We start from the raw sequence: 12,456 nt of genomic DNA, 5'->3' as shown, positions 1-12,456 counted from the left end.
TTGAAGTAATTGGAGGAGAGGGAGAAAGGGAAGGACTACCAAATGAGGAAGTACTAGTGCCATTGGTCAAAATGAGCTCTGTTCATCTGGCGCTCACTGAAGGTCGGGGAAAGGGTTAACACTGCATGGGATGCGGTTGAATGGGTCACGTCATAGCTGGCTGTTCCTATACAGAGAAAAAGAGTGTAAGAGAAAGAAAGGAAGAAAGAGAAATAGAGGGACCAAGGAAGATAGAAGAAAGTGTACAGGAGGATTATAGAGTGGGGGGAGGAGAGATTGAGCGTGACAGGGGAGAGAGGGAGGGAGGGAGGGAGGGAGGGAGAGAGATTGAGGAGGAGGCGGATAACAACACCGCGTCAGAGAGCTGCAGATTGCAGGCAGAGCGTCACAGAGAACATCCAGCAACAGGACACAACACAAGCACCAGAGCAGGAGTACTGCCAAGACAGCCATTAGCCAGACAAGCAAGGGCTGTCCAAGCAAGAACCAAACTCACACCTCTAGAACAGCAGTACACTGGACTGGACTCACTGAGCGGACAACGTGTGTGTGCGTGTGCGTGTGCGTGAGAGAGAGACTGGGTGACGGAGGGAGTGCGTGTATGTGTGAGGGAGTGTGTGTGTGTCTGTGTGTGTGTGTGTGTGTGTGTGTGTGTGCATGTGTTAAGAGAAACTGAACGTGTTTGAGTAAGAATAACTCTGGACCAAAGGGATTGTTCATGAACAGAGAAAAGTAGAATGAGTTTTGACCCCGTACAGGTCATGAAGGGGCAAGACCCCGTGACCTCTTCACCCGCCGCCAACGGGGAAAGCAAAGGCTCCTGGGACGACAGCAAGGAATTGTATGAGAACATGGGCACCACCACGAAACCCAAATCAGTGAGTCTGTCTTTTTTTTTTTTTATTTCCTTTCAACGATTCCTCTCTTTTCCCTCTCTCTCTCCTATCAGTGTACCACTTCTATCAATGTACCACCAATTATGCTACCTTTTCAACCTGACACATTGTGACATGATTTTTCCACTGCACTGCCGCCTCTCTCGTCTGTCTCTGCCGGTGAGTTCGTGCTGGACCGGGGATGGGGGTGGGGGGTGGGGGTCTGAGGGGCACTCCTTGTACAGTACGTCAAATGTTTACATTTCACACGTGGTTCATCAGAGCAATCTTGGAGAGCAGTATGAAATACTAGCAACTTGTCTCCTCTATTTAACTCCAACAGACATTTCAGATCATCTCATTCACCCGTTCTCTCATACAGAACTGCATGAGAAATTCATGCTATGAGGAGACTGAAATTTGTATTATAATGTTCTGTTATTGCACGATAGATTTTTGTAATAAACCCATTGATAGTTGCTAGTGCTTAGCTTTCCTCTTCGTTTTCTGATGTCTGACTTTCAAAGCTGTTTAGAGCTGTCAGGACAGGTCTAAATGATATAGGACAGAGCAGAATTCCAGGGAAAGTGGAGGGGGGGGGGGGGGGGGGGGGGGCAGAGAGTGAGAGAGAGAAACACTGAGCACTGAGACAGACAGAGAGAGAGAGAGAGAGACGATTGTTAGGTAACAGTGCTAAATGTGAGCGGATAATTCCACATGAGCTACAGCAGGTGCAGCTCAACAGCTCTGGCTTGAACTCTGCCATTACTTATTTCGTCTGTGTTAATGCTGCAGACCAGGGTACCGAGATAATGCAACCCCGGCAAACAAATACTACGGCAATAAAACAGATAAATAAATAAATCATTTTCACACCGCTCGCTGGCGTACAGCTGAAGTACGGGAAAGTGTTCTGTCTCTCTCATTTCATATGTTTCTAGTATATTCACTGATGTCGTAAACCAGAAAACAGACTTCTTTTGGACAGTCATGTATACACGCTAAGTATAACCGCTAAATAAGTCATTATAAACTTTAGCACAAACGAGAATAGATTCTGACAGATTAGCAGTGGCAGTCTTTCATTTGGGTTTGGTATGAGAAGCAGAGACAAATGTTGTGGTGACTCAGGGCCTCTGTGTCCCTGATGGTGTCTGGTGAACTCCAGGACTTTACTTGATTAGGGATATGACTGACTGTGTGAGATAGAGAAGGTTTCTGAATGGGCAGAAGTGAAACGCTGTGATGAGAATAGCGCACAAGAAGAAACTGGTCAACACCATGCGGTCTATGCAACCCTTCTGCCATATTCACCCCCCACCCCTTCCCGCATTCTGCTCTGTGCTCAATCTGAAGTGTGGCTGGCCTTTTCCCATTCTAATAATAAACCCAACCGCCCCCCTCCCGCCCTCCCCTGTTTTTCTATCTTCTCATTCCCCACTACCTCAGTGACCTATCTCACAACATAAGCAATGCTCTATTTGCAAAAGTCAACACTTTGCCTCCTGGTAGGACTCACTGCACTGGGATTTACCCTCAGGAGTAACTGACAGAAGTAATGAAAGTACAGTAATGTACAGACAGTAATATAAGTACACGAATAATCACTCCAAGCAAAGCCGAACAAGTTGTAAATTGTGAGCAATTATCACAAATGTCAAGACCGGATAGAGGGCCAAGAAACCAGACTGCATTTAGCATGAGTATTTGTAATTACGGATAAGATTGTACAACCCCTGTTTGGATGCTGTGTTAATGTCTCTAGCTCCTTAGATTTTGGGAGAGTTGTGGAGGACTTTGTCTTTTAACTTCAGTTCAGTAATGTCAGTATATCTTTGGACCTCTCCAGTTTGTTCGACCGACACTGTCCAGAGATGCTTTCTCTTTTTTTATATCTCTCTATGAATATCTTTGAGTGTGTCTGACACTACCATTCAAGTCCCGAGATGGTTGTTTATTTCTCTCGTGACGTATTGTAGGATTAGCTGCTATCACTAATGCGGGCAAATTATTGTACCCAGAGGTGTAAATGTTAAGTTTAATTACTGTGGCTTAGAGGAAAGAACAGGGAGTCCACGCAAGTGATGTCACTACCATGGATACATTTCTAGGCACAGATGTGATAATGTCTCAAAATTTTCCACAAGGACCTGTCCTACCCAGAGGGTATCATTTCTTTCCTGTCATTTTCAATCTGTCTGATTTACCCTTGCTCTTATACCACTCAGCACTTCAAGTCAAACACAGCTCTTAAATGTAATGTGGATTATGTAGAATACACACAGATTGTGCAAATCCTCTTAATGATTATGAAAGCCTTTGCATATTAAAAAAATAACAGACATGCAGAAATACAATTCTTTTTCATTAGTAATCCAGTGACATTTTTTTTAAATCACAGTAAATATTTCTACTCTTGCTACCTTTATCTTCTGAAAGACTTTGAAGTGATAAAAATAACCTCACTTGAAGCGGAAGCTGGAGTTGTTGTTTTTTTTTTTGCATTACTGAGTTAAATAAAGTTACATGATGAGAGACTAGCCAGATACAAACCGTTTTCTCAAACAGAGATTGATGTGACATGTCCTCTTATGAAGGGAACCGTGAGACGAGCCAGGAAGGTGGAGGGAGGCATTTTCTTTGTAAGTATCCCAGGATGAGGCTCAGAGATTCTGATGACTTCAGTCTCTGTGCCTTTAATTAACATTGTTGCTCCTGTATGGATCTTTGTATGGATCTGTGTCCTAGAAGCATGGCCTGCCACTCATAACACGGAATCACACTAACAATGGGTATTTTAATGCATTCCTAAGAACGATGATTATCTACACGGGTTTCCATTTCATTCTGCAGGGTTTTGATAATATGATATGGACGGAAGTTGCTTCTTGTGAGATGTTTTGTTTCAAAATGCAGATGTGTGTCTTTTGAGAGTTGTTCGTCTGAGTAGAAGAGAAGCAAAGTAAATGCTCCGAGTGTCCAGACGTAGTGTTTTGTTGACACTGCTGCTAATCAAAGATATCCCGCTGTATTCTAGCTGGAAACTTACAGCACTGTATCTTATCAATGCATTAAAGGTGTAATTCCTCTTCGTGTATATTTGAGAAAATAATATACGTTGCATGGTGGTTTGTTAGTATATACTACTAAAATTAAACCACCAGTGTCATCTCATGCCTTAATAATGCACTGTGGGTAAAATGAAGGCTGTTTTCTAATATCATTTTGTCAAAATATTTCATGTTTCTTGTACTGAAGAAAAAACTGTCACGGCATGGCATACTGAAGGCATATGTCCCTTAAAGTTTTGCTTTATGCATTTTTGCAATTTTCGAATACTGAAAATAAACTGCAGCCCAGAAGAGCTGACCATTGTTAGTATCACTCAATGTGTCTAAATTGGCCTGTCATTTGCCTTAATGGGGGAAACTATTGAATTTTAGTTTGGTCAGTCTATGGTCTGGTCTCTTTAACTTACTGACATGTTAAGCACATATTTAGTACCAGGACACGCTCAATTATGTGTACGTGTATGAGTGTTTTTGTTTTTGTTTATGTTTACGCGTGAATGTGAAGATAAATGGGTGAAATGTCAAACAGGAGTAAAGTAGGCCAGTCCACATAGGCAGCAGGCCAGTGAACATGACAACGCCACTGCATTTCAGCACAAATCCTGGCCAACATATTGGTCCTCTTTCTCTCTCTCTCTCTCTCTGTCTCTCTCTCTCTCTCTCGCTCACACACACAGTTTGCGAAGAGCTTTTATTTTAAACTAGCCCTGAGGTACTTTGTTTAATGACTTTATCATGTCAGCCTTTCCACAGCGTCCACAGCTCTAAATTTACTCCTACCCTTGCCCCCCCCACCCCCACCCCACCCTCACCTCGCCCACCCAACTGCTGAAACAACCCGAAAATATCAGTTTCCATCCCTCCTACCCCTTCAACCAACCAACTCATCCACCATCGCTCAGGTCCTCACAGGTTGAGAACGATACATATTTTCTCATGTTCTGAGAAGGATTCTAATGTGAAGAGCGGTGGTTTGTCACCTTCTCACGGGGGGTTTTCCCATATGCCGTCGCCCGTCAACTTCACACGTCGCATCTTTGGGAAGAGCGCACGTCCAACTCGGGCTGAGGAGGGGGGCCTTCTCTTAGCTTAGGGTCGTGTAGTGCTGCACGCAGAGTAGCATGTCTGCGTCATGCAGTTGACCATTCTTTGCATCACCCGACCTCACCCCCCCCCCCCCCCCCCTCCCCAACCCCCCACCACGTCTCTTAGTCATTTCCCATGACATACGTGTCAGCTGAGGTGTGACTCACCGCATGGCACATCCACTGACTGTAGGTCAGATTACCTACAGCTGGGAAACCCATTCATTCACCACTAACACCAGCTAATACGCTGTCCTTAAGGGTCTCTTCAACGCTGACACAAACTGAAGTGCGTTACGTTAAAATGTTAGACGTTACACAGAGAGGGGCTTTCATTGTCAGATCTTGTCCGTCTGGAGCAAAGAACAATTCAGTGTGTGATAGGCAACGCTTGTCGGATCTAAATAAAGGGAGTTAGAAAAGCCTACCTATGGTTTACGTACTAAAGTGTAGCTTCTCTAACCTACTGTCTTTGGTGATGTGAATTGCTTGCCTAAAAAATAGTTATATTGCATAATAGTTATAATATAGATCCTTTAAAAAATCATTATATGGATGGCAGAGCTGATGATGCAGTAAAATGTAGCCTACTGAGATAGTCAAATGAGTTGTGTTGCATGACAAGCATGTAATGTCTTCGGAATAGTCGAAGACTTTTCTTCTATAACTGGTGGAGACACATGAGTGCTGCCTGTATCTTACATTATTGCCACACTGACCAGACCTATTTTATTACTGCACTACGATCTGGTTTTTAAGTTCAAAATTTAGCACTGTGCCCTTAACTGCTTTTAATCTGCTCAGCACCTTTCCATTAAGTGCAGGTCATATAAATGAAGACACCTGGGAGTAAAGTGGCATGTTATTTATGAACAGGCTTGGGGGGTGAGGGTGGGGTGGGGGGGGTGTCATTTGTCTGGTCATTGTAATGTTTTGTGTCCCAGCTGCTTTTCACGAATGGATATGTGTCTCACAGCCAAACTATTACCGTGTCCATTCAGCCAAAACCAGAAAACGCCGTTACCATCGCTGTGTCGTCGAGGGTTTTGTTCCGCACGGAGAAAGAACAGAAGGTGTTTGAACAGAAGGGGGTGGAGGAGTACCTCAGGTATCAGGTGGAGCACGAGAATGAGCCATTTGCCCCTGGCCCAGCTTTCGCATTTGTTAAGGTAACACACACACACACACACACACACATACACACACACACTTGCATACACTAAAATGCTTACCGTAACAATGGGCTCACCTTACTCAGTGTTTAAACATCAACCATGTCAGTTTTGGCTACATTATTCACATGCGTATAGGTGAGCTGTAAATATCTAATATGTTGAATGTCCCTATAGGCTCTGGAGTCAGTAAACACACGGTTGCGGGAGCTTTATCCCGAAAGCGAGGAGCTCTTCGATATTGTCCTGGTGACCTACAACCACGCCACTGTCGGAATACGACTTATCAACACCATCAACCACCATAGTGAGTACTAGCACTGACCTGCCCTTTGACATCTGCCCTCACAGCACATAAGCAGGTTCACCTCTATGTAAGCATAAATACGGCCACCATCATGTACCAGGGCGTCCTGCGGGCAATAGGTCAGAGGTCACCGTAGACTCCCACTCTCCTGCTTTTGAGGTGCTTCAAAACGCAGGTCACTGAAAATGCTACATCAGCTTAGAAGCAAAGTGCACCTTCTGCATAAACATCAATGGTTAACTCTGTTTCTTGACAAAGGGTTTAAACCAGAGTTTAAAATGCGTATACACGCTTTCCTACACACACAAACCACAGGCGTGGAAATATGGAGGTTACCACTCAATATACTGCGTAAACAATGTGGACCACTTCTGGCACACAGAGAGACACATGATAGCATAGTATAGAATGTCCACTGATTGTTAGGATATCTGATATCCCTGTTCACTAACCTTTTTTGTGCTCTGGTCACATTTTCCTGCTTAAATGGGTTGATTAGCGGGCCAATATGAAATATTAATTGATATTGACTTCATGACACAGCTGCATGGCTCTTTTGGGCTAAAGCAGCCTCTGTGCAGACTACACGATGGTAATCTATGCCTTGTTTTCATGACATTTGTTTTGTTTGGGGTCACAAATTCAGCTGGCCAATCACATCTCTTCCCACAGAGATGCATATAACCTCTGAACCTTATGTCACAAAGCAGCCACTTCCTGCTTTGTTCCCAACAGTGCCCCAGCTGGACTTATTTTGATCGAAGCGGTGGCTCCTTTTATGAAAACAAGCCACATACAGCGTTCTCTGACTTCTCTTCCAACAAAGAAATAAATAAGAGGATGCAGTCGGACATTTGAACATGCCGTCTGACGTCAAAAGTTGTGTTGGTAATTAGAGTAACTGTGAGCAAACGGACATTACAATGCAGACTTTTGGATGGTGACTTGGGATGAACAGACAGTTCAGACATGAAGACTATCTTTGTGATTGTCCATGTCTGTTCAGTGTTTATTTACAATATGTTTATTTCCTCAGTAATATCATACAAGCCTCAAATGACACACTGTTCCATGCAAGAAAAAGCAAACACTGTTTGAATCAAAGTTGTGAGAATCAAAACCATAGAACATGTTGTCTTTCATCTTAGGCCAAAGAATTAATTTCGGTTTCTCATTCTACCCGTTCGTAAACCAGTATGATATGATCGTGGCCTTGATGTGCTGCCCATACCAAACAAATGAATATTTGATCTGAAACATGAAGGGAACCTTAAAGGGGTCTCCCACGCTCCGCTGTTCATCTCAAGGGGGGAACGTGTGGTGCCTGAGCTGTCTTCCTGTACCACTGCTCTCCTCAAAATAGACCAGCCTGTGAAAACCAGGAGAAATGACTGAACAACTGAGTAAACCTCTTCTGTGAACTCTCACACTCTCCTCTCTCATTCCTCTCCACCACTCCCTCTACCTGTCATAGCGTGTCTTCACACTCCTCCGTGTCGTGATTTTAAGTATCTCTTTCTTTTTTTTTTTCTTTTACGTCTGTCGTCGTATTTTTTTTCTGTCTGCTTTCATCACGCTCTCGAACCCTTTTCCAGTTGCATGACAGTTCGGTGCTGTTTCCCTGTTTACAGTGAATGCTTTCACATCCTTGACTCCACAACTCTTGACTTCTCTCTCTCTCTCTCTCTCTCTCTCTCTCTCACTCTCTCTTGCTCTCTCTCCCTCTGTCAAAAATCATTCCACCCCGTATCCCTCTCTCCATCTCACAGTCGTACTCCTTGTAACACACTCCACTCAGCTTTCCTTAACACCCCCCCTCCCCCGACCTTGCTTGATACTGAATGTAAAGCACACCTCACATTCCCTCGTCTAGAGCCTGTGATACCTGCTCATGACTTTTCCTTAAGTAGCTTTGGCTGGTTCAGAACATATAGTGTTGCATCAGAGATTAGAGCAGGAACATAAGCCAGACATTCTCATCAGTCTGAGCCTCACTGCTGCCAAGAAACACATGCTCTGATCACATTATCTGGACCCTTTGATAAAGCTCCTGCTCACTACTTCAATGCCATATTCCACTGATGTTCTTGGTCTGAGTTCTGTCAATTAAGAAATGCACACCGTTTTAGAGCCACCTCTTTTAATCTAATGCTGGACATAAAAAAATTTTTTTTTTCCAGAAAACGTTTATTAGGTAAATGTACAAAATCTCTCTGTCATCTTCATGTATATTACCTTAATCATATTTTCATGAGCACAGAACAGCCAGACACATCTTTTGGGCAACTTCCTTTTGATCCTGTTCTTGTCTTGTCTTTAGATCTGTTTATCGAGCGGTTCTGCATGACAGGGGGCAGCAGTCCGATTGGTTATCTGAAGGCGTGGCACACTGACCTCTACCTTTCTGCAGATGAAGAGAAGGTACAAGAAGCATTGGCTGAAGGTACGAGTGCAAAGTAAACATTCACATCACAAAAAAGACACTGTATTTCACATCTTGTGTTAGTTATCCGAGTTGCATTGGCTATAAAACCACATGAATGTGATAGAAGAACGACTTGTATACAAGCAGGTCAGTGCTTGTATGACTTAATAATCTTAACAGAGAGACTGCCCGCGATAGAATCAGCCGACATCACACTATATAAGCTGACTTTGATAAATTAATGCTGATACATTGCTTAGTAAACAAGTCACGGAGTACAGATTCATGGAACCTGACCATATGTGTGATTTATTCCAGACGGTCGTAGTGTAATGTTACTGAAATTCTCTCAAGACGAAACTGAACCTCTGTTACTGTTACTGGCACATACTATGCTCTCGTAATCCGTTTGAGTTCAATTTGTACCACACACCAACTCTAATAATATCAGTAACACTTTATAGCCAGTGTCCCAACACTTGAGTCTACCACAGGGAATGTACCATTTCAGACCAACATTTTAAAAATTAGATTAAAAACTCATTGACATTTAGGTACAGTGAAGGCACAGAGATATATTTAGTGGGATAGACAGAAATCTGAGAAGTAACCTGTCAAGGATTTTAAAATGAAAGGTTGACATATCTTTGGGGTCAACGTAAAATCAAGGTCGCTGCTAATACAGTTTTCTACTGCTACCGCCAATCTAGTTTGCTAATGGCCAATTTGCCAGTGCTAATAATGCTAATACATTGAACCATTCAGTGGAGACCTTTTAAATTTCAAAAGCACAAATTTAAATTTAAGTCTGTGTGTGTGTCTGTGTGTGTGTGTTTCTGTGCGTCTGTGTGTGTGTTTCTTTCAGGCATTGCGGCAGCCACCATGTTCATGCCAGAGAAGTTGACTGAGGTATCAGAGACTCAGCTGAGGGTAGCCTTTGACGGCGATGCTGTTCTCTTCTCCGATGAGTCAGAGCGTATTTTCAAAGCTCACGGACTAGACAAGTTCTTTGAACACGAAAGGGAACACGAGAACACACTCCTGGATCATGTACGCACTAGAGCACGTCTGATCATTGATTTACAGTAACGTCCAAAACATATGCTTGAGTGATTCTCCATAAGAGCCCCCCTATAGGGTACTTAGTTAGAATAATGTGTCCATTCTCTACACTGAATGACTGTTATATAACAGCTGGCAAGGATCCAACAGTTCCTCAGAGTTCATGAGCTAATACTGATGATTCTTTGTTTGAAGGTTGCATCAATGTCACAAAGAGTATTTTTAAAATATCTCAGAACCCCTTAATTATGATTTGACTGAAGTGTTTTTGAGTTCGCACGGAAGGAGAAAACCTTTAACGATTCCAGCAAGGCTGTTGTTTCAGATATTATTCTCTCCTGTAGGCTTTAATTTGGTATCGAGTGCCATCAAGGTTCTACCTGCTCTGTGATTTGTCTACTTCATATCTCATCTCTGATTCTCCACTGCCTTTTCCTCTTTCTATCAGGGACCTTTGAAGGGTTTTTTAGAGGCTCTGGGAAAGCTCCAGAAGAAATTCTACGCCAAGGGCCACCGTCTGGACTGCCCCATCCGCACCTACCTGGTGACAGCCCGCAGTGCGGCCAGTTCGGGCATCCGTGCCCTTAAGACGCTGCGGGCCTGGGGACTTGAAATGGATGAGGCTCTCTTTCTCGCTGGAGCCCCAAAGGGCCCCATGTTGGAGAAGATCCGGCCCCACATCTATTTTGACGATCAGATGTTCCACGTGGAAGGCGCAGCAGAGATGGGTACCATCGCAGCCCATGTGCCGTACGGGATTGCTCAGAAACACCAACACAAAAAGAGCAACAAGACAGCTAAGTAATCCAGGAGATTCAAGATTGAATGGTCCTGTGTGTTATCATCGGAAAGACTCAGGCTAAAGACTTTTGTTGTTATTGTTTTGTTAGATTGTTACACAGTGAACATTTTCAGTTTGTCAGTCCAATCTTGTCAAGGTTTTGTTTTCCACAGGAGCTACACAAGGCTTCGTATGACATTTCATCTTCCTCTGAATTTCAGAGGAATCACCTCCTTTGTTTCTTTTGTTTTTGAAATGAATTGTTTTCACCTGGCCCCTTACTGCTATATTAATCCTTGTTTAAGTACTTCCATTTCTGCTGGAGAAGCAATGAAGAAAAAAGAACTCATACAATCTTTTTTTTTTCATTATTATAAGAGCAATTAGAACACAGAGGAATAGAACCAAATATTGCAATGGTGTCTATTCGTCAGCGAGTCTGTGAGTCTGTGTACATCTCGTCTTAATGTCGCAAACATCAAGAAAATCGCAATTCTAATGCATACCGTAGATCTATAGTGGAACAGGTGTAGTCCAAAACATTGTGCACCATAAATATACCGTGTTTATGTTTGTATTTATTTGCAATAATTTGCCCCATATGTCAGACCCATATGTCATGAAACATGTCAAAAAAAGAATTTTCTGCTTGCATGAACAACAATCTCACATAGCCGGTAAGGCCACAAATAATAATAATAATAAGCCATCAGCATAAAAAACATGTAACCATTTATCAGTGTAAAGTGATTAACAGTAATGTGTATGGGTTTTTTTGTAGAGTATGTCTGAGCAATATGAGTGATGTCTTTGCTGTCCGTAGAACTGCATGACTCAAGCAGAAAAAGACTTCACGAAGAAGAAAGGCAAACAGACACGTCTCAGTGACATTTTCTCCAGTAAACTGGCCTCTCTACGTCCCATTGATAGTCCTCTCCAGTACTCACACATTTTTCAAGTTTTAAAGTTTTTTTTGTCTGTCAATTATTGGACAGATTTATAATTTTTCACCCAAGAAACCAGGGTTCACTGAGAGACATTACATTGAACCCTAACATCAAAGACATTATTTAGTTAATAGAATAGACGTTACAGATGAACTGAAAGGGCAAAGTTTTTTCTGTATTGACTGTGTAGTTACAGTGTATTTTCACTACAGGTCTTGTCCAAATTGTTGTATCCCATATTATATGTAATAATATATTGGTAAGTCAGTAGCAACAGATGCAGAACATACATATGTGCAATATAACTGTTTGTATCAACACAGTTACACATGAGTTTGTACACAAACTTATAGGGACAGCTGATGTGAAGTGGGACAGTAACTGTATGTTATATGTCTTTAATGTGGTAAGACACTCTGTGTTGATACCAAATACAAGCTTTATGAATCCATCAATTGTAACTGATTGTTTCCTTTGTCTAACAATAAAAATGTAATGTATGCCTAAAATGACCATCAACAGAAATGTGTCTTTGGTTGAGAAATATATTGTGCATATAGGGTAATAGTTCAGACCATGAGACGACCGAATGGTTTTAGACATACTGTACATGCTCTTTTAACTAGTAAGGGCTAAAATTCACATTTTCTGCTTGGCTAATCCTTTTGAGTAGCCCCATTATAACCAGAGGGAGACAGAGATACTAGATCCTATTTGAATACTCCTGATTG

General features: G+C 42.5%; 1 protein-coding gene across 1 annotated transcript; it reads left to right on the top strand.

The window, feature by feature from the left end:
- The first annotated feature begins 737 nt into the window (after positions 1–737).
- On the top strand, positions 738–10,802 carry nt5c1aa (5'-nucleotidase, cytosolic IAa). Its single transcript, XM_030789415.1, has 6 exons — positions 738–878; positions 6,033–6,200; positions 6,381–6,510; positions 8,831–8,953; positions 9,801–9,985; positions 10,446–10,802. Exons 1-6 carry the CDS (start codon positions 738–740, stop codon positions 10,800–10,802), a joined length of 1,104 nt encoding a protein of 367 aa, XP_030645275.1.
- Positions 10,803–12,456: the final 1,654 nt, after the last annotated feature.

This window comes from Chanos chanos, chromosome 12 (assembly GCF_902362185.1).
Source record: "Chanos chanos chromosome 12, fChaCha1.1, whole genome shotgun sequence".
In the NCBI taxonomy this organism is placed as follows: domain Eukaryota; kingdom Metazoa; phylum Chordata; class Actinopteri; order Gonorynchiformes; family Chanidae; genus Chanos; species Chanos chanos.
The sequence above is the reverse complement of the archived record's forward strand: the minus strand, read 5'-3'. Positions and strand labels throughout refer to the sequence as shown.